Here is a 27,756-nt window from a genome sequence, read left to right as displayed (position 1 = left end):
TGGACACAACAATGCAGCTTTTGTACAGCTTTTGACCAAACAGGAGATTTGACTACAAGTACCCTAAGAAGATCTAGAAATAACTTTCTCTCTCCATTTGTCTACTTTTCTATTTTTGGGCATTCTTTAAATGGAATGTGTCCTTCTTCAGGTAGAGATTGGATGAACACTGAGTAGATTTTCTCAAGAGAAATCATGATTCGGGACAAAGGGCGTGTTTTTGTACACATTATTTAATCTCCATTTTCCGTCTAGCTGGTTTCATAATTAATTGAATTGAACTAAATTGTGCGCATGTGTGTAAATGCACGCTTTATATTAAATCTAAATTAGCCCAACTTGGGACTCGGGCAACACAAAGTTAACCCCTCACCTCCCACATAGATTCCACAGGACCATGACCTTGAGCAGCCCCCCTCTCCCCCCCTCCCTCTCCTGTCTCACACACTAGGACACAGCTGTAATCTCCTTCCTCGTCAGGAAGTTTGTTTCCACTAGTCACCTAAACACACGTTGGCAGCCTCCACAACCCTGCCAGACCCAGTCTTGTCCCTGCATGTCTGTTACAAAATAAAACCACAGGTGGTACAAACTTTGATGTTCTTCCAGACAAAAGACCAAGACCCCCTACCGAAAAGGACCCCCTATCGCCCCCCCCTCCATAGTCTCCCCCCTCCGTCTTACCCTCCAATTAACCCCTGCCCCCATTGGTCACCACAACATGTTTGGTGAACCATGAGTGGTGTGGAGGGGATGGTATGGGCTGGGAAGGGCCATCTTGGAATGCAGACTTGGAGGCAACATGTGTACGTGGATACGGAGATGGGATTTGAAGTTGTGTCGGTTTGGAATGAGCTGGTAGGCCAACTGTTAATGTAGGGGCAAAGCACGGAAATGGGCAGCTGTGTGTGTGTGCACGTGTGTGTAAACAAGTTGAGCAGCCACTCCACAGCCGTGTGTGTGTGTGTGTGTGTGTGTGTAGATGTAGGGGAATCCAGGCTCGATTATCTGGTATTACAGTTAGGGTTAACCAAGCCCCATCTGCCAGGGCAATGCAATACACGCCGGGCACAAACACACACACAGGGCGTGGGGGCGGGAGGCAGCAACCAAACAACAACTGGGTCAAAACAGCCAACAGCCTGGCATGTGTCTACATTCCCATCTGCCTCACCACTCAGCACTTTAGGTCTCCCATCAGTGACTAATGACAGTTTAGCTAGTGACAGTAAGATATATTATCCATAAAAGAACATCTGATGTTCTTGGAGTTCAAGTTGTTTATTATTTTTTAGATTTTATTTAACCAGGCAAGTCAATAAGAACAAATGATCATTGTATGATCATTTCTATATTATTATTATATTTAATATTGTTATACTTGATTTGAATTTCTGTGTTCAAACCTCTCTTCAGTAATGAGTATTAGCCATCATGCTCAAGTCATGTGACTACTGAACTGAATACAACAGTTTGCCAACTTGAACAGTAAAGTTCAGTGTGTACGTATACGTTTACCAACTAAAGCAGAGTCACCGAGGAGCTTAAAGAAGATAGGAAGCCTCCAGCTTCCGGCTCTGGCCCGCTCTGTTCTGCTTGTGTCCTACTGACTGAGATGTGGGGCTCATTGGTTTCACGCTTGACCAGCGGGCCCCTGTGTCTCTGTCTGGGTGACTGGCAAGGCCTTCTCTCCGTCTGAACGGAGCAGGCTGCATCCCAGCGAGAGGACAACACAATTAACCACTGTTCTGTCTTCCATCCCCTCCGTCTCACAGCCTCGGCCGACAACAAACCAACAAGCCCACGCACGCATCAGGGAAAACAACTCCTCGTAACAACTCTTTTCTGACATGAGGGAACACCTGCCAATCACCTTTTTTCCAAGAAGAAAACAGCATGTGAGGAATTTGCTGATGTGTTTACACTTGTACTGATACAAAGGTGTGAAAGAAGAAGAATGGCTTCAGTTAAGGTTCAAACACTCATTTCCATGAACATTGTGTCAGTTCAGATGCTGTAGACAAGATGGTCACCACTCTGACCCTCAGCTCCAATGTATGGCACATCCAATGTTGGATATAATGAAAATACATGATTGTGAATGTGTTAAAAATCAGCTAGTAGTGAATAATTCAACAGCTGTGGATCCAGCTCAGTGACATCTGACATTTGTTTTGTGTGTGTGTGTGTGTATGTGTATGTGGGCATTCTTACTCTCCCTTACAAATGATCTCACTACTGTCATATCAACAATCCTACTGTGTGCATGACACAAAACCAAATGATCTTGAACCCCTCTGCTACCCTCGAACACCAGAATACCTGGCAGGGCCTGCTGGGTGAGATCCCAGGCATCTGCAGTATCAGTATTACACCCTAGCGTCTTATGTCCCATCTGCTGCTGCACATGTTCAGCCCAAAGCCAACTTTGGCAAGAACCTCGCCAAGACACCGCTCCTCAGCGACTTAGCCAGACAGAGTGGCTAGGGTGACACCTTGGGGTGCCACGTGCCAGGGGTCTGAGATGGCAGAAGGAGGGGTTGTACCTAAGCTGAACCCCTCCATCTGCCCATCTCTGAAGACAGGAGGGAGACGTTCAAATGCACTGACTCTTGACTCTCACTTCTGACACACACACAGACACAATCTCACTTGTTGCTGGCACCATCACTGGGAATCATGGACTGCATGAGTAGAAGAACTCCATAGAGGAGTTTTCAAATTCCCTCCTAGGTCCCGAATCTTGTCCCACGGTTTGAGATTAGACACATCAGAAGCTCTGGGGATCTGAATGACTGATTATTGAGTCGAACACTAGGACACACTAACTTGATAGGTGTATCCTTGATAGTTTCACACAATTTTATAGTTCAATCTTTCAGAATGAACCATAAAAATATGATTGTTTGTAGAAATCTGTTACAAATATATTTTCTCCACCTATCTGATGACACTTGGGGTACCTCACCTACACACACAATGTTGCTTCCACTAACCCCTACCAAACCACATATTACAGTATCTTAGGATAAGGACACTGTAAATAGGCTATACATCAACAGACAAGTGAAAAACAAGTGACACACACACACACACAGACACAGACCCCGTACCTGTCATCATCTTCAGCTGCAGCCACATCCTGGTGATATCGTGGCATAGCAGGGATACTCGGTTTAGGGCCATCCTGCCCTGCTGTGCCCCTCTCCCAGAGAGACACACACATACACTCACACACATACACTCACACACATACACTCACACACACACACACTAACACACACACACTAACACACACACTCTCAGAGTTGAAGAGAGAACCTTCCATTCCTCCACATCGTCAGAGCCCAGACTTCGGCTGAACACTAAAGGCTCTCACTCTCCCTCCCGTCCTCGCTGTGCAGTTCACATACACAAACACACACACATCCCTCCCCCAACACACACACACAGTCAGGAGGGAGGCGGGACTTCATTGGGACTGCCCACAGTTTCAACTTACACCCTCTCTCTGCTCACAGGTAGAGAGAGAGAGACAGAGAGAGAGAGAGATAGATAGAGCTAGAGAAGCCAGATTTAATTCCCCTAGATCCTGCAGCCGTAACACACACACACACACACAGACTGATCTGCACGTATAAGCTGGTCTAATATGTCAGTGAAGGCGAGAGGGGGGATAAAAGAGAATGACAGGCAGGCAAGCAGATAGGGGCGTGGCTAAAGCCAATGCTGTCCTCCTTTCAACGGACTTATCCAATCAGGACCCAGATGCCGGTGGAGGAGTGATGTCACCATGGTACTGACTGTTCTGGTACCGCCTCCATCTCAAGTGAACCCCTGACATTTCCCATAGTGTCCCCCTCCCAGAGGGGGCAGGCTGGTAGCTGCCTACACAAGCAAGCAGGATTGCTTTGGTGCTCCAACTCTGACTAGCCTGATTTATCAATGAGGAGAGACTGATGTTACGGTCACACAAGTGGGCTCTCTCTTATAAACACACACCTATATTCTACCCCTAGCCCTACCCAAATCTCTTTTACTAATTCCCACCCACCCACACGTTAACTTTGCAGCCTTACCCTGGAGAGTACCATCTTTAGGTTCCTCTCCCCAAATCCCTGTTAGAACAAACCTGACTCAGCTTTTCAGACAGATAATCAGATGTGGCATCAGATGTGCAGCATTAGCGTAGAGGAAACATCCACATGTTAGAGGAAACATCCACATGTTAGAGGAAACATCCACATGTTAGAGGAAACATCCACATGTTAGAGGAAACAGCCACATGTTAGAGGAAACATCCACATGTTAGATGAAACAGCCACATGTTAGAGGAAACATCCACATGTTAGAGGAAACAGCCACATGTTAGAAGCTGCCCAGGAACAGGGGTGGTGTCCCTTCGCCTGGCACATGTTTTATCTATGGCCTATGCATATCAGATAATGATGTACTACAGTGAAAGAAGGGCATTTTATTTGGAAATGACAGCAAAAATACACTTATTTTAATCTGTTTAGTAACCATGTGTTGACTGGTGTGTGTCCTGTCCGCTTGGCTCTCCAGGCTAGAGGCTGTCAGCAAGACTCCTTCTGTCCTTCGCAGTACGTCTGCCCAAGGGGGATATTTGCGGGATTAGGAACAGATTACGTTCCAGATTATGTCTCATAAAATATAATAACACAGGCCAGTCTACAATCAGAATGTATGAGATTTAGTGAAGAATTATGCTAGATGGGATTAGAATGACTAAAGAAAGACGGATGTAAAGAAGAGACTAGGAATATGTCATCAAGAGGTTAGGACTGTTTGGAATATATACATCATGTCAGCTTTCCCAGCCTTGTGTGTGTGTGTATACGTACGTATGAGTGTGTCGCAATAGACACAATCACACACTCATACAGAAGATAACATATCTACAGTAGGCATTCATAGTACAGCATCCTCCTTTAATAACTTAATCTTTGCACATTTGGATGGGACATAAGGGACTGTTATCCTTGGGAAGTGTGTATGTGTGTCTCCACTTCCACCGGGAAGTGAAGACACATCGTTGTGTACACACTAACCTTCAGTGTCACTACTTTATCTGTCTTATGGTCAGTTTGTCCTTCTCAGTCCAGACATCCAGTCAGTTTCTCAGCAGCACTGACTTGTGATCTGTGGTCATATGAGCGGATGCCCCATGCGTCCCAAAGTGGTTCACAGCTACAGGAAACGCATCATTATAAACTCCCTCCCATTTCCTTTCCTTGACTCAGCGTGCTGCATCTTCCTGATCACAGTGTACACACACACACACTCTCACTCTTTTGTGTGTTGACACACACACACACACACACAGCCGCACACACACACAGCCATTCATCAGACAGAAAAAATAATTTATGAGGTATTCTATTGTCAAACTGGGTCTGTAATCTTACTTTCTTTCCAACTCAGAGTGCATCTTGATAATAACACCCACTCACAATCCAGTTTACAGTCAATGTTAAACTACATATATGACTTGACTGAATTTCCATGGAAGGGACGACTGCTGGTAATCTGGATATCAAACAACAGTGGGTGCGTCCTGTACTGCCTGTACAAGTGTGTGTGTGTGTGTACAGACAATTGTGCGCCCTGCATGGAATCGGACGCAGGGGAGACAGTAGGCCAGACGTGGTGTAACTTCTCCAAATGTTTGTTTATTCCAGGACTCTTTTTTGGCAGCATTTTTCAAACACTGTTTGTTCCCTCCCACCCCTAAGATAAACAGGAAGGGGAATATCGGTGTGAGCTAAACCCTGAGACATCCAGGCGGGGCTGCACCTAATACTCATACAACCTTGACCCAGAGCCAAGAACGGCAGCAGCAAGTCTGGGAGCCACAGCACGGGAGGAGAGAGAAGGTGTGTGGTCGTCATGGATGCTGTCAGGAACCTTCACAAGAGGGTTGGACCTACAGTGCCGTACAGGGTGTAGCAAGGAGACTTTAAAACCAACCCAAACATTTGCACAAGTGCTTCCGCTGATTCAATCTCTGACACGCTGGTATATGGTGAAAAGAAAAACAAGCAATGTAAAGTAGCATGCCAATTCATCTAGCCGGTTAGCGGTTATCATTCCAGAATGTTGATCGCAACTGGGAATGAGAGGGGCAAGCAAGTCATTGTCTTTCTGTGCCTGTTTCTGTCTCTTAACTAGTGCTTTCTTTTTCCTCCTTCACTGTTTCTTCTCTTGGGCCATTAGCCCCATTGGCTGGTTTCTGCCCGCTCTTAGTCACGTCCACCTCACAGGCAGCCTTGTGTGTGTGTGTGTGTGTGTGTGTGTGTGTGTGTGGACTGCAGACCACACAGTGCCCAGAAGGTGAGGGAGATGGGGGGCCACTCCTACCCTCTTATCTCAGTACTGGGTTTCTAGAATCTGGCTGTAGTGACATCAAAGCAGCCTTGGTTATGGCTAAACCACCCAGGACTAATGGATGCTCTACCAACCTTGCCAGCTAACTCACAACCTATTCATGTTTAAGACAAACTGGTTGTGGTGCATTATACCCATTGATGCCGTAGCATGAAAACAGTGAGATCTTTCTATATTCAAGGATTGGGTCCAAAGACATCCAGGCCTATTTATAGACGAATATCTTGGATCTGTCAGTAGTGGAAACAATGAAAGGAGGAGAGGTACAAGAAGAAGAAGAAGAAGAAAAAGAAAAAGGAGGAGGAGAGAACAGTGATGTCACTCCAGGTGGCCAGCAGCCGAGACAGGAACAGATGAAGGAAGGAACAAAGAGAGACAGAAAACAAAAATAAAACATTGCAGGATGGAGGGATGGAACACTACCCAGTCCTCTGAACAGGTGACCTCATGCTACACCAAGGCATGCACAACAAGTTCGCATCCACAAAAACAAAAAGACCTCATACCATAACAACGAAAAACACCCTCTACTGCGTCAACATCTTACCGAAGTCTGGAAGGGGAGAGCACATCATATCTCCATTGGCGTTCACAGCTCTGACTGGGTAGCAAACTAATCCATTCCTCCCTCTACAGCAGAAGACCCAGACTGGACGGAACACTCAGGACAACAGTGAACTTGACTGACTGTGTGAACGGAGGGGGGGGGGTAGGGTGTGTGTGGGAGGAGGGGGTATCTGAAGCATGAGACAGGAAGGGGGTACGGGCCGGGGTGTGGAGAGTTGAGTGGTTCATGCTGACTGAGCAGACAGCTGCTGAAGGGGTCACCCCTGTGTCAGGGGGATCAGGGAAAAAGGTTTGCAGTTGTGTATGAGGTGGCGAGGGGGAGGGGTGTAGAGGATGTTGGGAACCATGGATAGGAAATGCTGACAAGTCACATGACTGTCACGACTGTTGTTGGATCTTATGGTTAAGGTTTTTGTCAGATTCTGGTGAGTTCAGCCCAACACTACCTCGAGATGGACGACACGTGACTTCTGACAAGTTGACCACGTCAAAATTCTAACTCTGTGACGTGCTTTTGAAGCGAGGCAAACTCTCACTTCTAACGGCCTTCATTTCTCCCTGACGTGACACTGCAGTTATTTTCCCAGGAATAAACATCACACAGTCTAAATACAGAGTGACGCCTCAAAGCTTATCGGACTGAACAACAAGATAGACTCACTGGCACACGGCAGCAGGAACAACCTTATAATACCAAATTAAGAAGAAGGAACCATTCTTGGGAAAATACGAACACAAAGTAAACTCTTCTGTAGCTTTCATGTATTGACCTTAGAGCCATAATCAATCACCACCTTGGGCAAACAGGATATACTGTGTCAATTCAGCCACTGTGAATTAAGAAAATAGGACCCATTTCCAATAAGTCATACAATTTACATTGTGCAATATGTGTTCAAGGCACATTGGGATATGACAGTTCGTACACACACATACAATATGGTATGTAAGTGCAAAAAAACACACGTACAAACTAGTGAAAGTAAAAGGTTGGGAACGTTTGCTTATAGGGTAAAAGGTAGAGTTGAGACACACGGACATGTCGGAAGGTTGGTACATAAACATGCACTAACACACACACACGTGTCCAGTACATAACCTCCAGACACACACCAACACGCACAACCACTCACTGTGCAGGCGATGACAGCACGACGTGAACCCGTGGTAACTCCTCATTTCCTCCAGGGAGATGCGGATGTACGGCCCTATCTGCTCCCTCGGCCCCAAACACACCTCTGTCTCATCCCTGGCTCCCATCTTCTCCTCCTCCACTTCCATCCCTAGTCTGACATGAACTGATTGGTGTGGCAGTCTCTCTCTGCACACCTCTCCTTCCAGTCCCTCTCTCTCTCTCTCTTACTGTCTCTCCCTCTCTCTCTCTCCCCCTTCCCCACCACACACCTGGCAGCGCACAGCTCTCAGACAGTTCTTTGCTCTTGTTTATGTGTCCCTCCCCTTTTCTCTCTCCTTCTCTTTCTCAGAACTAGTTAGATAAAGCTATGGTTCTCACCTGGTCCATTACAAAGGATTAAAGGTTGTGTGTGTGTATTCCGACTGATGTCATGATAATCTCTGATCTAACAACATTGGGATAGGTGAAAGCAAATGTGTTTTTACAAGTTTTGTGAGTGTTGAGAGTTTTAAGGGACAAGTGAACACTCACTTGTTCAGGTTAGCTTTTGAGTAATCTCTGTCTTTGGTCTATTGATAATTTTTAACTGTTTTATATATTTTTATTATTAGACTATTATGTTTTATTGACAATGTACATTGTACAGCACTTTGTGACCCTGTCTGTGAAAAGCGCTGTATAAATAAATTTTACTTAGTTACATAGCTCATACGAATCCTCATTTCAAATCAGTGATTCTCCCAGGAAGTGGAAGGTTGCATTGCAAAATTGTTATTGCTCAAAGTCTAATGTCATATACCTTCAGCCTAGGAACACTGCTAATGGTCTTCTGGTTTCCAGGACAGCATATTCACTGGGCGTCTCTCTGCTAGTATTGACATTTACACCTCAACATAATCTCCCTAAATCCCTCCATCAACATTGAACATTACACCATTGCATTTAAGTTGTCAACACACAAACACACACCATAACGTCTCACTCTGTGACTACCACACCCCTTTGGCCACAGTTTCTGTCTTCATACACCATTAACAACACAGCTTTTGAGAAAAGAGCGTGTCTCACTTTGATTTGATAAACTAGAACCATTGGCTGACACAAGTCCAAACTCACCCACCGTGTGCAGTCACCTGTGTGCTCCTGTAGCCCTCTCTTCTGTTCTTAGGTGCTCCCCTGCAACTGCACAGGCCGGCTAACATGTTCACCAGCTACCTTGGAGTATTCACACCCCAATGAATGCACAAATCCACCACAACATCACAAACTAACTGCAAACTAGACTGGCACCTTTGAATGGAGCCCTTCACAGGTGCTTCCTGACGAGAGGCTAATATGCTAACAAGCTATCAGACTCTGGTAATCAAGCAGCAGGGTTCAACATGGAGGTTACTCATTAGCTAGGATACTGGGGTTAGCTAGGGTGAGCTCGGTCAAAATGACTGTGGCGCTAATGTTTTGCCGGGTGATTTAGGTGGTAGGAAAAGAAAGGAGTTCTTTGTTTTCTTGGGTGGATACCTTTGTCAGAGTTTCTTACTCTATGAAAAGTTTTTTATGCCTCAAACAACAAATACGACACAGCAATGTAGTCCTAGATTTACGAGGAAAAAATCACAGTCTGGGGAATTCCACTCATCTAGATATCCTGTCATATCAGTGATATGAAAAACAGCTTTTCTCTCAATATTCATAACATGTTTACAATGGAAATCCTGGCTGGACCACTATGGATGAACACATTCGCACATAAACAGAAAGACACAATAAAACATACATACAGACATCCTTACAGAAAACACCCACAGGGTAGCTAACCTGTGGTCAGGTCCTCCGTTGAGCTCTGTCGTTTGGAGGTGCTGCCCTGGGGCTTTCCCTGCCCCAGGGGCCCCAAACTGAGGGTCAGACTGTGGACCACCTCGCCCAGTCTGGACAGGACACCCGACCCAGCCTCCTGGCCCTCATGCACCGACTCCGCCACAGACATCACCCACCAACAACGTGAGCGAGTGTGCGTGTGAGAAAGATCTTTCGGTGCCCACAAGCTAAGGCCCGAACCAAACCGACTGGGTCGAGGCAAGATGACGTTTGTGTCGATCCAGTCTATCCAAAACTCATGTTCCTCTCTCCTCACGTTCCTTCTGAGGAAGGTGGTCTCTCTGTGTAGTGTGTGTGTGTGTGTGTGTCGGAGGAGAGGAGAACATCTTAGCAGACGTTTAGCGAGGCGTCCGGTGGTCGGAGCAGAGGAAGAGAGGGGCGGGACCCAGAGCGGTGCTGTCTGCCGGTTACAACATAAATCCCCTTCTGCTGGGCTAATTATACTAGCCGCCAGCCAGCTTTAATCTGTGTGTGTCGGTCACATGAAGACAGTTTGGATGGACACAGATATGGAGACAAACTAAATAACACAAGCACACACACACACAAACACGACACACACACACAACACACACTCTCCACTATTTTGAGGATGTGAGGCCACCACAGACAATGACATTCTTCACTTCTGACAAAAAGCAGCAACCAGACAATAAAGGTCACATTTGTTCAAGCTTCACAGCCCAGTGTCTCTCTGTCTGAGCCGTCTCTGCTCACTCAATTACACCAGTGTGTGAGTGTGTGTGCAGCATTCTTTAACTGTGTTTATCCTACAAACCTTTTATAGAGCGTTAACCACCTTGACCACCCCCAGAGACTGAACACCAATTAACACAAACCAATTAGTGTTTGTGCAGAGGTTCACTCTGTGACGACTCGGCAGTAATACCTAGCACTCTAACACACACACGCACACCGGAAGAGTGTTGTCTCTACAGAGGACACACTTGGTTAGCTTACATTTACATTACATTTACATTTAGTCATTTGGCAGACGCTCTTATCCAGAGCGACTTACAGTAAGTACAGAGACATTCCCCCGAGGCAAGTAGGGTGAAGTGCCTTGCCCAAGGACACATCATGTGGCGCGGCGGGGAATCGATCCGGCAACCTTCTGATTACTAGCCCGACTCCCTCACCGCTCAGCCATCTGACTCCCTAGCACGTCTCAATCAGATAAGCAGACAGAGGGGCCTGTCCTCAGGACTACCTCTTCCAACCAGAACAACTTGCTTTCACATAGCCAGTCGTGTTCTCTGGACCAGACATTGGGATTTCTCACCATAACAAATGTGTAGGGATTTGTGCATATCTACCAAGGCTTATGACCCTGGATACAGGCCAGGGCTATAGGGCTTTGGGCTGGTCTAGAGGACAGGGTTGAGGTTAAGCTAGGGGCTGGGGGAAGGGTGTAGTTGTGGGTAAGGTATTTTGATTCTGGCTCTCCAGCTGGCTCCTCTCTGGGGCACACTTGACCAGAGGGCGGACAGCTGAGGGGATAGGGGGGCACCAGGACACCAGCTGCATTCTACAGCTCTCTAATCAACTCTTTCAGACATAGTAAACTGTATTGAATCCCAGGGAGCTGATCGGTTGTCAGTCAGAGACACTACCCCCCCCCCCCCCCTGTAAAAATATTGTTAAGAGTGTATAGACAGCATTAAATTGGCCACCTAAATTGTTACATCCCCCCCTATTTTGAGGTGACTAAGAAGACTGGGTCAAGAAAGATTGAATCACCTACGACATCGAGTGGAGTAAGTCGGAATAGCTTCAACTCGACTTTCACTGACTTTGACTCAAAAACTATCTACAGATCTTAGGAGGGGAGGACAGACAAACCCTGTGTCCACTATCAAATCTAGAGTCAAACACAACCACATATCACACACTACGTCAAACCATTGTCAGCATTTTGAGTTAAAACGAGGACAAAAGCTTGACCTGAATGTGAGAATAACTAAAACACAAGACCAAGTCTTATTATCTTTTACAATTACTGTATAGCTGTGGGGCTAAACACGACATTTAGAACCGAGTCACGATGGTGACCTACTTCTGAGCAGTTACTGTACGTAAAACACCAGAGTGATATGGACTAGTGTCCTCCTGGGAGCTGCTGTCAGAGAGGTGGTGGTCAGTCCTGTTTGAGATGCTTTGGAATAAGGGAAGAAACACAGGCATGAGTTGGTGTGACTGAGCATGGCTGGTACATTGTAACATCATATACTGTAAGATGTTATCAATTGATGTTGCAACGTGTGAACACACAAACACACACACACACCACTTTGACAGCATCCAAAATAAAACAAAATGCAAGTCATGCTCTTCCTAATGCATTCCACCCGAGGCCAAATTCCTAAGTCAAATGATCCTCTAATCGCCCTTTTTTGTCTTTTGAAGTCGTCAATTCCCTTGTGTGCCATCTATTGAATCTCGTTGGCTATTCGTGGAATGTAGAATAGCATTACTGTACCGGTGCACATGTTCCTTTCCACCCCTGAGGTAATATCGGATTCAACAATCCCCCACAATACCATCATACTGCCCTAGGGTATTCCATTGTATTTAGTGGCTAGTGTAAACCACTGTTTAGACCAACCGCGAGTGATTGATTTTGCCAGAGGATTCAGAGATTTGGGAAATTTAGTTTGAAGTTTTGTTGTTACAGTTTTGAGAACATGGACGACTGTTTCAAGAAATGTGTACATTTCCAAAACTTCTGACTTGTGGCAAAATCTAACACTCGCCCCTAAACCATGTTGTGCTCAAAATCAAACATGCTTTCCGATCATAAACATAGCAAATCCCAAACACAAGCACACCCAATTAGGACGGTATTGTGACCCGCCAAAACCAGACACATCCGAGACAGCGGTGTAACACTAAGTTGTCTCACACACATAAATAAGCACGCACGCGAAACGCGCTCTCACACACACCGATTATGTCATTCACTTTTCATATAAACTGTGTACCACTCAATCGTAGACAGCATGATCAATGCTGCCCCCGCATGGCCATTGAATTATAGGCTACCAGTCGAACTAGACATAAACTGTGACCTTTAGAAGCATGTTTATAAACAGATTGTTTTGTTTTTAGGCAAAAGTCAAATGACACAGAAACATTGTACGCAGACATCACGACAGCAATATTGTTCACATGACAAATTTACGCTCAGTGCTTCCATGTCGACTAGCGTGTAGATCATAATGCGTAACTGCGCATCAAACATAACGTTAACAAAACACAATTCATGATAACTCACCTGTGCCTTTGCACTATGTAAATATGTCTACTTTCCCTGTGTAATTCTAGGTATTGTGCCTTTTGACAAACTTGATCTTCAGTCTCCAACTGACCACCAGTGTCTTACGTCACATGATGAATTTCCCAAACCACTAAGAACGAAAGGGTCCAAGACAACTCATTAAATTTAAACTCAGCCGCAACTTGTTTCAGAATCTATGCCTTGTCTTTATGATAAGAAAAAGGCACCATTGCCCAAAGTGAAAAAGCACCAAAAATGCACGTCCTTTAATAAAAAAAGAGTTTATTAAAGAGTTGACAAGACATTTGTTTCCATAGTATTTACTATACATCTGTGCTATACAACGGAAATAATTTGACTTTTGACTTCCAAAGCCTGGTATCCTAGCGGCACCTTAAGAGGACATGAGATGGGAAGAAAGAGCACATAAGTCACATCAATAGTTTCATATTACCTCTTCTACCGGTCGTCACACATCATAAAGGATATCAACACCCTGGTGTTTAACTCCGACTCAGAAGGATATGGAATGATTTGACCAGAAACATCAACAGGTGTATTGTATTGTAAAAGAGGGGTGCTGACCACAGCGCCAGTCATTTTACCATGTTCTATTCAGTTCGCAGCTTCAAGCACTCACACAATAAGAATGGCAACACTGTTTCAGGATGTAAGAGTTTGGGGAAAGAGAGAAGGGTGATGTGTCCAAAAAAAAAAAAAAAAAAAAAAGGGGTTGACAATTCTGTCTTTTACAATTCTGGAATTAATTGACCATGTTAGTTCAGTACTATACTACTTGTAATGGAGAAGATCTGTCTTGCGAGGAAAACACAGCAACACCTAAATATGAAAAAGATTGAGACAACAATACCAGTCTTGGAGTTGGTTCTCAAGCACTTGAAAGAATGGAGATGCACAGTGCTGATTTGGCACCATCCTGCCATCTTACAACTGTTACAGTTCTTTAAGTGTTATAGACATATACACACAATGCATATTTTAAGACAATGGTAAGAAAAAAGAAATAAGTCAACATTTTGAAAAACTGCAACAATAAAATGTCCCATAAAATGTAAACAGACCAAAGGGGGAAACAAATCAGACTTTCAGGTGTGCAACAGGGAATTCTGATGAAATGGGTCACCTCAAACAAGCAAGCCTTGAGGGAGAACATGCCCTTGCATTACAGGAAATGACAAAGACTTCTACATGCTCCTTACTGAGGAACAGCCAATGGATGAGAAGGGGGAACAAAGTGTGTGTGCGTGTGTGTAGAGACGGGTGATTTGGCAAAAAACTTTAGGGGGGAGGGGGAGCCTAAATCTTTTTACTTTCCCTTTCATTAGTTTGACCGTGAACATAGCCCTATCTGCATCGGGGAGTATAAAAGCAACAAAAAACACACAAGGCCAGACAGAATTTGCTGCAATGGCCCCATTTCTCCAGCACCATAGACCGTAGGTGATGTCATCACTAGAGCTTGAACGGTTAATTATGACGTCAGAGCATCTGGGTCGTTCCATTGGAGAACCCCACTATGATGTCATGAACTCTACAGACAGAAATGACGTCAAAGCAGATTCTGTCTGGCGCCATCGTGATGTCACAACGTCATAACACCGGAGTCATTCCATCTGGGATGTTGCCCGTGACACATGAAGTCACAAACTCTCCCCAAGCCACCTCATGAACTCATAGCATAGGAATCCAGTCACCTTTCCAAGGCGACACAAAAGGGCTGTCACTGATTTCACAATATCGTCAGCCCTGTCCACCACCAGAGGTTTCCGGCTGGTTCTGCTGCCTGGACGCGTGGGGCTGATGGCTGCTGTCAGATGTTGGAGGATCGTCGCCCCCTGGTGGCCCCCAGGGAGGCGCGCAGGCGGGGGTCCCGGGCCCGGTAGTGCTCGTTGAAGTCCAGGCGGAAGCTGAGGAAGCGCAGACTCTCGTCCGGGCTGGTCATCAGCAGCACCAGGAACTGCTGGACTATGCCCTGAGACAGACACCCAGAGAGGGCAGGGGGGACAGACGGAGAAGTGGAGGGAGGGAGAGAAGGAGGAATTAAGAGAGAGAGAGGAAGGGATGAGGAATGGATTGAGAGAAAAATAGAGGTGAAATCAACTGCTGTTTGCCTGCTATTCATACACAACACATCAAACTGTCATGAGCATGAGTGAGGTGGGTCGGGTAATGGTCCAGTCACCCTAGCGACCCTCGAGAGACACCAGCGGACCGATGAGAGTCTGCGATGGCGTGGTGGTGGGGCGAGGGGAGGGGGTGGACCTCGTACCTGGTAGAAGTGTGTCAAGATTCGGAGCTGGGAGCGCATTTTGGGGATGGTGTCCTGAAAGTCCTGGACCCTCCTCTGTTCCTCTGCCTCCTGCTCACCTGTCACGCCCCACTCACCCTAAAAACAAAAGAACACGCTCAATAATTCACCACATTGGCCATTTCGACCAATAAAACATCCAGCAATCACTCCCCCAACCTTCCCACTGGTCCAACACCCCGGCACCCTGAAAGGCTTTTAGCCGTTGGAATTATGTTAATTATTCACACTTGCGACCTGTTGAAAAGACAGGCCTGGCAAGGTCGTTGTTTGTTTTTAAACACTTCGGAGAGTCACATCGACCGGCTGCAGAAAGATCAATATGGAGGCTGTTAGGAAGAGAGGGGAGTCAGTTGTTCATGGCTGGGCTCCAGATGCAGTACTGGTCTGCTACACGTGATTCATAGAGGGCGCAGAGGCCATTTTGGGTGCATCTCCTCCCCGGACCCACCTCCTCCCTGGACCCACCTCCTCCCTGGACCCACCTCCTCCCTGCACCCACCTCCTCCCTGGACCCACCTCCTCCCCGGACCCACCTCCTCCATGGACCCACCTCCTCCCTAGACCCACCTCCTCCCTGGACCCACCTCCTCCCTGGACCCACCTCCTCCCTGGACCCACCTCCTCCCTGGACCCACCTCCTCCCTGGACCCACCTCCTCCCTGGACCCACCTCCTGCTCCCGCTGCTTCTTGCGCTCCTCGTACTGCAGCCGGAGGGCCAGCTCCTCCAGCCCTGAGCGGTACAGAGCGTCCTGGGCCGTCTGGAACTCGATGATCTGGTCGAAGATCGCCCTCAGCTGGTTGAGCAGCGACTGGACCGCACGCAGGTGGGGAGGAAGAAGGAAGGAGGGAAGGAAAGAAGGAACAGTTAGTGTCCTTGTACACACTTTTCAGTTGTGGGTGTGTGAGAGCATGTGACAGGCTAGTGTCTGGGGGCTTCCTGTGTATGTGTGTGAGAGCGTCTGATAGGCTGGTGTCTTCCTGTGTATGTGTGGGCGTCTCACCCGGCTGTTGGTGTCCAGCAGACAGCGGGAGATGACGCTGTCCAGAAAGGCCTCGTGAGCTGCTATGATGTGGTCCAGGTCCCGGGCCTGCTGCACCTTGTTCCACAGCTCGTCCCAGGAGCACTCCAGCACCTACACGTACATGTTCACACAAGAACAAACAACACACTTATAAATCTCCATCTGGCCCCATCTGTGACTGTGGACATGGAGAAGTTGTGTTGGCGTGCGCTGCGTCGTGTCAACGATGACAGAGGGCGTGTTCTGGGGCTCAGACCTCGAAGGTGATGTAGTACTGCATCTGGTGGATGAAGTGGACCATCTCTGAGGCCAGGATGTGGCACTGGTGCAGCACGCCGGAGAGTTCTACACAACAACAACACCAGGTCACACAGGTGCCCCCCCCCCCCCCAGGTGCCCCCCCAGCTACAGTCTGGTTCGACGTCAATCCAACTGAGCGTGTAAAACGAGGATTGTTTACAGAGATGGCAAAATATGAATACCATTACAGAAAAATCAACTGGTCAAAACACGACTGAATGTTACTTAAAAGGATCTCTAATATCGAAACGAGGTTCGAGTGAACTGTCTCCCTCTGTTGGAGCTTAAAGAGAACTGCAGGCGTCTGCAGCACTTATGTGGTATTTCTTGTTTTTATTGGTTTACGTAAAATGTGTGTCTTACGCACCCGGCATGCTCTTGAGCAGCTTGGCGTTGCACATCTGGCCCTTCCAGATGTCAGTGAGGATGTACTCCATGCGCTTGGCCCGCCACAGGAAGTTAAACACTCTCAGGTAGTGGCTCATGCACTCGCGAGTGAACACCTGTCACATGGGGAACACTGCATTGTTACACCTTCTGCCATAAGCGCGCACACACACAACCACACACACACACACACACGGCTGGCTGAAAAAAAGACAGGGAGAGAGAGAGAGGGTGTGACACTCAAGATGGAGAGAAGGGGAGAGTGGGAGAGAAGAAAGTAACGAAAGCGTGAGCAAAAAAAAATAGCGCAGAGGTTTGCCTTACCGTGGCGATAGGTCCATCTACGTGGTAGTCCAGACTGAAGACATCCCAGCCTGTATCTCCAGGAGACACCTACACAGGAGAGACACGTTGTTACGACAACAAACAGCAACTCCTTCTGGCCACATACAGGTGATGGATCCTAAATCACAACACAGTAAGAATGTTGGGTTATAAACCAGAGTAGCATAAAGAGCAGAGTACGCTCAGTGGAACGTCAGGGTGAGTAGAGCCGAGTATAGCAGAGCGTAGCCTAGCCGAGTACAGCAGAGCGTAGCCTAGCTGAGTACAGAAGAGCGTAGCCTAGCTGAGTACAGAAGAGCCTAGCCCAGCAGAGCGTAGCCTAGCTGAGTACAGAAGAGCGTAGCCTAGCTGAGTACAGAAGAGCGTAGCCTAGCTGAGTACAGAAGAGCCTAGCCCAGCAGAGCGTAGCCTAGCCGAGTACAGCAGAGCCTAGCCGAGCACAGCAGAGCGTAGCCTAGCCGAGTACAGCAGAGCCTAGCCTAGCCCGGTACCTCCAGCAGGCGAACGTCCAGTCTTTTGAGGATCTCAGGACTGTCGTACTGGGCGTTGGTGGCCCTCACTGCCGTCTCCAGGATGCCCGTCAGGTTGTGCTGGTACAGGGTGGTGGCTGGCCGTGCCAGCTCAGGCCTGGCACACACACACACACACACAGACCAAAAGTGAGGGGATGGAACATACTTATGTGTGTATACTAACACAAAATCAGACCCAGCAGCCTGCAAACAAGTATGTATAGATTTGTTTGGGTGTGTTGGTGAGTGTGTGTGTATGTGAGTGCTCACTTGAGCAGGTCCATGAGGTGGCGTATGAAGTCTCCCTGGCCCAGCAGCAGGTAGCGCCTCATGGCCTGCAGGTGTTCCAGCAGCAGGTAGCTCTGGTTCAGCACGTTCAGAAGGTACTTGCTGGTGTCGAAGTAGGCGGCGTCAATCTTCCCCTGGAACGCCCCCTCCAGGTCGGACAGCAGCTCTGCAGCTGAGAGGGAGGGAGGGCAGTTAGAGAGGGAGGGGAACACAATGAAGGACCGAGAAGGTCATATACTGTCACAACTACTTCAATTTACAGCATTTATATATATATATATATATATGTATATACGGCTTCCTTTGGAATTACGTTTATTTTTAAGCACTTGAAATGTGAGTTTGAGAGACAGAAAGGGACAGAGACACAGAGCGAGAGACAGGGAGGAACAGCGAGGAGGGCTCTACCATCTTTGGGGGAGTCTGCAGACTTGGACACCTGGGTGATTGCTCCAGGGGGGGTTCTGTCATGGCAGACCTGGTGCAGGAAGTTGATGGATTTCCCAATGAGGAGGACCTACACAGGAGGACACACTCAGGACCACAGGACTGCAAAGGGTTGAAGAGTGTATACGCTACTACACAGGTTGGGTTTGAGAAAACCTAAGAAGCTTGTATGTAGGAGGATTGAATCTCCCAGTACTGACAGCATGTGTGTGTGTGTGTGTGTGTGTGTGTGTGTGTGTGCAGTACCTTGCGTGCCTGGTCCATGGTGATGAAGGTAGGGATCATGGACTTCCTCAGAGAGTACTTGTCATGCCACAGGCGGTCTGTCTTCACGTTAGGGTCGGACGCAACGAAGAACTGTCGGGAGAAAACACACACCAGTACGGTAAGTATGTCTTACACACACACACGATCCAAGTTCGAGTCAGGGAGTGCAGCTTTCGTCTCCTCCCCCTGCCCCCACTTCCCAACCCTGGTGATGTGAAGGGTGCCTGTACAGGGCCTGCCTCTGATGGTAAACCTCTCCATAACAGCTTCTTTACATCAGACCTGCTACCCCAGGGCTCGATACTGAAGGGCTTTAAACAAGAAGCTCTCAGAATAGCCTGTCCGGCTAGCATCCGCCTGCGAAGACCGCCGGCCACAACTCTGGCCTGTTCCCTGAGTCAGCACTTAGCGGGTCGAGGCTGGAGGGAGGGTATGGAGGGTCAGCTCTCCATTAGTTCTGTCTCATCACTCTTCATGATGACTCTTCCCCTCCCTTTTCCTCTTCCTCTCCTTCTTTCTCTCTCTGCTGGGAAGCCAAACTGTGTGAAGGTCCACCTGAGATGGAGCTCTCCAAAAAGCCTTGCATGTGTATGCGTTCGTCAATGGTTGAATCAGTGTGTGTTTGTGCTTAGCATGTGTGAGTTACTGTGTGTGTGTGTGTTTGAGTTACTTTGTGTGTGTGTGTGTCAGAGGCACCTCGTGGTAGGTGTCCTCCAGCTCCCCGTCGTAGATCCAGCGGTACAGGAAGTTGAGGATGGGGTGGGACACCAGGCTGAGGATGTGCTGGACCAGCGCCCTCATCTGGGGGTCGCCCGTCTTCCCGTAGGCATGGACCGCGGACGCCAGCTCGCCCCCCTTCCGCCCTGCGCACACCCAGGGAGAGAGAGAGTTCCACAATCCCCCACAGGAAGTGGATGTGCATTTACAGATCAGTAATGCAATCCATCAATCACTTGTGGCACTTAAACATAAAACGAAGCGCACAGACCTTGGCAGAAGTCGACCAGGGCGGCCAGGGTTTTGAGACGGATCTTGGGGTCGTACGTCCACACCAGCAGGCGTCTGAGGGTCAGGCTGCTCTCCAGCCCCAGGCTGACTCCCTGGTCATCCTCCACCTGCAACTGACACACACACACACACACCAGTGTTTCCCACACATAGACTAATTTGTGGCGGTGCGCCACAGAATCAACACCGGCCGCCACACATTGCGTTTCGTAAACATTTTTTTTTATCGCTATTTAGGTAAAAACACGCAGCGTATTCGTTCAGCTGCATTTCCTTTCCCTGCTCTCCCTCCGTCTCTTTCACGCACGCGTCTTTCTCACATACACACACAGTCACTACGTCAGCACACGTTAGCAACGATGCATACGCCGTTCTAGTGAGACCGACAGCTACATCAGCGAGCCTTCAGCATTAGTGCCGTAGCTAAAGGTCTAGGAAAGTTGAGGCTACTTTTCGCTAGGTACCGACGGACATGTCTTAATCGAAGGTTCCCCTTCGTTGTTTTGGTGAGAAGTTTCAAGAGCTAGCTACTTACCCGGCGTCATGGAGCCGACCAGTTAAATAGTTATTTAGCACCCTGTATGCAGCGTCGCTACCTGCATATGCAGAAATTATTTGTTTGTTGTTGTTGATTGATTTTGTGAATTATTTCGACCCCCCCCCCCGGTCTGACATGAAACAACACCCCCCCCCCCCCCCCCCCCCCCCCCGCCACATATAGCTTTCTAATCTGTGGGAAACACTGCACACACACAGTGTAAACCATGCAGACAGTGTTTGCGGAACAAACCACTGTGATGGCGAGACAGGATAAAACCTGAGAAATCAATGGATGAAAGATAAAAGATGGATGAAAGGAAGAAGAGAGTAGTGGAGAGGGGGGATGAGGCGGTTACCTGGGAGTGGAGGACTGACAGCAGCCTGTAGTACTCCTTCAGCTCCTGATGCAGTGAGGCACAGAAGCTCTGGAGGGAGGGAGAGAGACAGAGACAGAGACACAGAGAGAGAGACAGAGACACAGAGAGAGACAGAGACACAGAGAGAGAGACAGAGACACAGAGAGAGACAGAGACACAGAGAGAGACAGAGACACAGAGAGAGACAGAGACACAGAGAGAGAGACAGAGACACAGAGAGAGACAGAGACACAGAGAGAGACAGAGACACAGAGAGAGAGACAGAGACACAGAGAGAGAGACAGAGACACAGAGAGAGACAGAGACACAGAGAGAGACAGAGACACAGAGAGAGAGACAGAGACACAGAGAGAGACAGAGACACAGAGAGAGAGACAGAGACACAGAGAGAGAGAATGTCCTGTTAACAGCTCAACCACATGAATGCACTTCCTGTGTTCAAACCCACACTCAATCTTCACACAGTGCACACACAGCCACCCTTTTGGTTTTCACACGCACAACACACCTACCATAACACATGCCCTGAGTTCACACACACACACCTACCATAACACATGCCCTGAGTTCACACACACACTCACCTGTCCCACGAGGCCAAAGGCTCGGTCCAGGCTTCGGGCGTCTGTATACTTCCTGATCTTGTTGTGCAGCCAGCCCAGCTCCGACAGCCGACTGCTGGTGTCCCTCAGGGACTTACACAGCTCCACCTAGGGACACACACCCAGCATCACAACCAAGCTGGGCCATGCTACGCAGTGATTGCAAGTATGTCTGTCAAATATGTAGACCAACAGGTTCACTTCAACTAATAAAGCCCCTACTACATCCTTCTGGAGAACATGGGCATTCAAAAGCTATTTGGACCCATTACCAATATAAACCAATAACCAAGGACCCATTAGGCTGGAGTGTGTGTTTCCTTATCTGATAGAGAAACGATATATATAGTTCTTAGGGACCTGTGTTATAGGACCAGTGGACTAGAATTTGTGGAAATATTAAAATGATTTAGTAAGCCAGTCCTCTGGAGCAGACTTTAGCGTCAATGTGAAGCCTGACCAAACAGCCCAGCATCGACCCACTGCTGGTTTTACCTCGTTTTACCTCGCTCTCTTCAGCCTTGATGCTGACACGTTCGAGGCTGAGCGCTGCTGTTGGATGCGGGCAGCCCCCCCCCCCCCCTGTATATTACAGTCTGGCCATTTATAAAGCAATACAGTGATGCTGGTGATGTATGTTACTGTGATCATCATGTATAACAAGTTTCAAAACACTTTGGAGTCGGGCTTTGAACCAGAATTTACTGATGGTTTGTCATCATGGATATGTCCGTGACCGAGGAAGGAGCACCTTGGAGTCGATTTTGTAGCAGTTGTCGGCGCCGCTCATCTTGATGAACTTGCCGTCGATGCCCTGGAACACGTACAGGATGTCCCTCACCAGCGCCAGCTCGCCCACCTCAGCTAGGAGGGGGCAGAAGACAGGGGTAAGAATACGCAAAAGATACACAAATATCCACGATCAATAAATAACCGTGGTCTATTTAAAACTGAATCTCCATTGTAGACGGTCCGTTGCCAAAGTGATGGACCAAACGGCAAGGCCTAATGGTAGGATAAAGGAAGTAGACCAGACTGTCGATTCAGCTTGTTTCTTAGAGAGAGAGAAATTAAGTGTTTTAAGCTACCCGGAAACCGGTCGACAGCTGTGAACCTTATTGAATCAGACTGGTGCTGTTTACAAGCAAGGTGACCTCAACCCCCCCATCCCTTCTCCCTCCAATTCAAACATCAATCATTCACTCCCTCTTAGGCTGTTTTCAGCCCGGCCATGAGTAATGGATGTCTAAAATGATCTGAAATGCTCTCATATGTCACATGGTTATCTACTGCATATGACAAAGAAATCACTCCGAGAGGAGTGGAGAACTGGGCCGGTCACACACTGACACAGCCAGCACACCTGTCAGGTGCTAGACCCTGTGGAGGGGGCACAGCCAGCACACCTGTCAGGTGCTAGACCCTGTAGAGGGGGCACAGCCAGCACACCTGTCAGGTGCTAGACCCTGTGGAGGGGGCACAGCCAGCACACCTTTCAGGTGCTAGACCCTGTGGAGGGGGCACAGCCAGCACACCTGTCAGGTGCTAGACCCCGTAGAGGGGGCACAGCCAGCACACCTGTCAGGTGCTAGACCCTGTGGAGGGGGCACAGCCAGCACACCTGTCAGGTGCTAGACCCTGTAGAGGGGAGGGACACAGCCAGCACACCTGTCAGGTGCTAGACCCCGTAGAGGGGGCACAGCCAGCACACCTGTCAGGTGCTAGACCCCGTAGAGGGGGCACAGCCAGCACACCTGTCAGGTGCTAGACCCCGTAGAGGGGGCACAGCCAGCACACCTGTCAGGTGCTAGACCCTGTAGAGGGGACACAGCCAGCACACCTGTCAGGTGCTGGACCCTGTAGAGGGCTCACCATTGGAGTCTCCGTCGCGGCGTGCTCGTGGAGCCCGGGTGGAGAGAGCGGAGGGTCCCAGGGGGGGGCGTGAGGTAGCCTGTGCCAGGGGGGCCGGGGGGGGCGTTGACGGGGAGGTTCCATGCTAACCTAGAACCCAGCAGCTGCCCTGCGGACTGGGGAGGTTGTCTGGGGGACACACACAAACACACACACAAGCTTTCTGTAAGCAACACTCTGAATTTCGAGGAGCTGCTGTTCACACAAATCCTCCTCTGCCTCCTTCAAACAGGTTTACGCCCCCTAATGCACATCCAGTGGCCCCATTACCAGCCACAGGGCCCAGGCTGGTCCACTGTTAATCAGGGGGATCTGACATCCTACAACACAGAAAGGATCTACACCCCTGACGATTTGAACAGTGTTGATGATCAACTCAGCCCAACCATAAAATACATGCACTAACAGTCCAACAGGCACTTGAGTGCAGATGAAACACGGAGGGAGCTTTGCATAATTGATGTAGCCGACAGACTGAAAAGCTACAGGGTGGTTCAGTGTGAAATCGAAGCAGCCATGACACCTTCCATCTCAGATCCATGTTCATTGGAGTCTCTTTCTTTTCCTGCTTTCAGTATATGTTTTTTACTGAAAAGTACATGTTTTCACTATGTCACCTTCCCGCCATAGTAAATTCCTTGTTTGTGCAAACTTACTTGGTGTATAAAGCTGTTTCTGATTCTGTTTACATATGACTAATAATACATATAATCTAAAGACCAATGCAATTAAAAAATATTATTTTGGTTAGAGTTCTCTGAAGGCAAATTAAATTCAAATAATTATTTATATATATATATATATATATATATATATATATATATATATATATATATATATATATATATATTTGTGATTATGTGATTTATGTGATTATGTTGGCTTCAAATGCATAAAATCCCATGTCAGAAGAATAAGAGATGATGGGTTGTTAAAATGGTGATCTTACAGATTGATTGGACCTGGACAACCCCAAAAGTGTATATACTTACAGCCAACTTGTAACACATCAACAAGTCATCAGGCTCTCTATAGTTAGGGTAATGCTTGATTTCGGAGTTCTAGAGAGTAGCCCTTGGATTGATCTCAACAATGAGATCTTTGCTCTGATTCTAACTTTAGAATTCTCGCAAACGAAGGCAGCCTTGTGTCCAGTATGCATAATGTATGCACGTGTGGCATTGCAGCACGCGCATCCAACTTCACCATATCAAATCTCAACCCTGGTCCGTGCAGACAAGATAAAACGGCATTCTGATTGATCGTTTAATGTTATTTTATTGAACTGTATGCTAGCTTGTGTCTATATTACAAGGCCGACAGGTTATAATGGCCGCCGGGCTCCATACCAAGCGTGCTAAGTGGCTCTTACCCGGCCAGTAGGGACTGGGGTGTGGGGGTGGGCCCATTGAGGGAGTACACCCCAAGGCTGCTGATGCCGCTGGTGCCCATGCTGGCAGAGATGTGTCCGGCGGCAGGCCCAGGGCCTGAGCGCTCGCCGTAGCTGAGGGCCAAGCTCTGGGGACGGGTACAGTAGAAGGGCGTGGAGTGGGCGTCCCTGGGGAGGGCCTGGGCAAACAGAGCCCCATAACTACCAACCTGAGAATGATGCAGAGCGACCGTTAGGAAGGTTGTCATTCGACTATTTATTCATTTCATTTAGCAATGACATTGTACAGTTCTGGGATGAAAATCCTGAGATGAATGAAGGGACAAGGTAAGGCAAGACCAGGTGTGTGTGTGAAACCTTTGTTGATGTACAAACCCTGCTGGATGGTTTTCTTGGATCCTCACAGAGACTAAGCAGGAGGTATAAGATGGACCACTTGTGTTTCAGCACCCCCTGGGACATGACAGGCACACACACGCCAAATGACTTGTCAATCAAAAGTAAACTAACTCAAGTCTACATGCATGTACCAATAGGACTGGAAAGCCTTTCGAGGTATTCAGCCTTACTCCTGTTTGGCTGACTTGAGGTTAGGTACAATGCAGTGTTTCCAGAGTACTACTCAGGTGTGTATATGAGAGAAAGAGAGATAGATAAAGAGAGAGAGAGATAGATGAAGAGAGAGAGAGAGAGGGCACTGACCTGAGTCTGCAACTTTCGGTGCAGCTCTGAGAACAGGGCTGCGTCCACCTCTCTTCTCTGTTTCACCACTGCAGCAGAGGAACACAACACAGGGCCAAGGCGACCATTCCCCAGTAATAGTTATAGAAAGATTTACAGCGGCACAGTCTTGATAAAACTTTAAAGAGTGTTTTGTGTCTGCTTTTACTAAGCGTGGATCAATGCTTGGCTTTTAATGGAGTGACTTTCAACATGATCCAGTGTAATTTACTTTCCATCAAATCTTTGATTTTCCATCAAAAGTGAGGCCAAGGAGGTGTTTTATGGTGTAAACACAATTGAAGTACCCATGAATAAAATAACAACCAAGTGAAAGTGTCGTGCTCCAGAAAACACTCTGAATGTACTTGAATTGTGTGCTTGCCTACGACGTTCCCATCCAAGAACAGGAAAGATGAAGGCATACAAGGCCAAATTCCAACTTACTGTTCTTCTTTTGTCTCTTTCAAATATCCTTTTAAATCTAAGCTGAGGAAGAGATGCTCAACTGATCACTTACATTCTTTTTTGATCTTCTCCGACACCAGGAACTCATCTCGCTCAATGGTGGGGGCATAGTTACTCCCGACGACTCTCACAGCATACTGGAACTGGTGGGCTACCTCAGCTAAAATAAGAGAATACTAACGAGAAACTGCACTTCTTTGGTCCACATGGTTTAAAGGAACTGTACAGACTGAAGCATGCTAGATTCAAGGCCTGGTTTTATACTGTTTACTTGGTTGTCTACAGGCTAGATACGTAATCAGAAAGTTTGACTGCCAGGAGTAATGGCTTGGCCTCAACAGACATAGGTTAACTGACATGCTCACTCTATGGGATTGTCAGCGGTCTCTGGGCAGCCTCTAGGCGACTATAGCTAGCTTTCTGGTTATGAAAGTCCTCAACATGGATGCACCCACTGTCAGAGGCTACCTAGTTTGACCACACTACAGCTACTATTAAATCACCATGGCTCGAGTTCAAATGCAGCAATCAGGCCAGCCAAACTGTCAATAATAAAAGTAAATGTTGCCAAAATGACGCTAGACTGCCAACTCCGCCCTATTTCTCTGTTATGAATTAACTAATTGCCACTAATCTAGCAATATTATGTGCAGAGTGGCTAACGTCCTAAATTGACTATGAAAGTAACGTTAGCTGAAGCTGGTGATCATGTAGTCTAGCAAACTGTCTTGAAAACGCACACGTATGCTAACGGCAAGCTAACATCAGCTGCCAACTCTGCTTGACAGTTAAGTGGTTATTGTTGGCTGGCTAGCTAGCTAGTTAGATACCTAGGTAGATGTTAGCTTGTGAACTAGCTAAAGCTAGCTAGTTAGCATAAATGAATAGACACCGACGTAGCAAGACTAGATTTCTAGCCTACCTTCGCTCTTCCCAGTGATCCTGCAACAGAGACTTTGAAGAAGAACGTTGGGAGACTTTTGATCAAGGGCAGCCATAGTTAATAGCTTGCTGTCTCCTTATAAAACACGGTGGAACTAGCTATAATGGCAGATAACAGTTATTCCCGCTACGGCTAGTTGATTCGGGGCTCCCACACTCCCAGCACTAACGCCATACTTCAGCAGAGCCCGCCGAAAGCGTACGCTGCGTTGCTAGCAAGCAAAACCGTGACATGGGAAAGCGGAATAAAAATATTGCCCTCCGAAACAAACAATTTTATGAAAACATTCCTACTCTAATTGTTCCTACCCCCATGTGTAGGCTATATAAAAAAAAGCTTAGGCGTATAATAAATTATGGTCATGTTGTTTTAGATGTGCAATACACATGTAAAGATCTGCCTTTAATCGGTAGAATAGGTTCTGAATTGTTGAAACTTAAAACGTAAAGTCACCTATTCACATGTGCGTGGGTTTCAGCACTACAAGCGGGGACAGCTCCCGTACCCCGTTTCATGGGGTACACAAGTTTCAGAGTGGATATTTAACGCATGAAAAGGCTTTTATTTATTTATTTTTCATCCTCCTACATTCAGCTTCAATTGGCCTTCTAAAACTAGGCTGCTAAGTTATTGT

At 47.5% G+C, this 27,756-nt stretch overlaps 2 protein-coding genes across 15 annotated transcripts in view; both read right to left on the bottom strand.

Annotated features, from left to right (window-relative positions):
- mcf2la (mcf.2 cell line derived transforming sequence-like a) overlaps window positions 1–10,290 on the bottom strand; it is a 32,894-nt gene extending 22,604 nt beyond the window's left edge. For 11 of the 14 annotated variants that reach the window (XR_006956820.1, XM_047030507.1, XM_047030513.1 and 8 more), the window contains exon 1: window positions 9,926–10,290. Coding sequence is in view for 13 of the 14 variants with exons in the window: in XM_047030507.1 (XP_046886463.1) it covers window positions 9,926–10,094 (169 nt within the window). In the remaining variant the exon portion in view is untranslated. Of the gene's footprint in view, window positions 1–3,113; window positions 4,021–6,955; window positions 7,047–8,108; window positions 8,386–9,925 lie in introns of those variants that run through there. The other 3 variants (XM_047030510.1, XM_047030514.1, XM_047030511.1) reach the window with 3 other exon arrangements.
- Window positions 10,291–13,550: 3,260 nt separating this feature from the next.
- On the bottom strand, window positions 13,551–27,351 carry tubgcp3 (tubulin, gamma complex associated protein 3). Its single transcript, XM_047031255.1, is given in 23 exon segments — window positions 13,551–15,255; window positions 15,553–15,669; window positions 16,264–16,404; window positions 16,597–16,728; window positions 16,874–16,962; window positions 17,285–17,420; window positions 17,629–17,697; window positions 18,141–18,276; window positions 18,432–18,621; window positions 18,858–18,966; window positions 19,143–19,253; window positions 19,860–20,026; window positions 20,152–20,284; window positions 21,068–21,136; window positions 21,673–21,798; window positions 22,442–22,554; window positions 23,563–23,656; window positions 23,658–23,730; window positions 24,974–25,200; window positions 25,367–25,444; window positions 25,694–25,761; window positions 26,232–26,339; window positions 27,102–27,351. Coding segments are annotated over 23 exon segments (2,724 nt in total). The 5' UTR covers window positions 27,178–27,351; the 3' UTR covers window positions 13,551–15,093.
- Between the last annotated feature and the right edge of the window lie 405 nt (window positions 27,352–27,756).

This window comes from Hypomesus transpacificus, chromosome 12 (assembly GCF_021917145.1).
Source record: "Hypomesus transpacificus isolate Combined female chromosome 12, fHypTra1, whole genome shotgun sequence".
Lineage (NCBI taxonomy): Eukaryota > Metazoa > Chordata > Actinopteri > Osmeriformes > Osmeridae > Hypomesus > Hypomesus transpacificus.
Note: the sequence above shows the minus strand (reverse complement) of the source record. Positions and strands in the feature narration are given on the sequence as shown.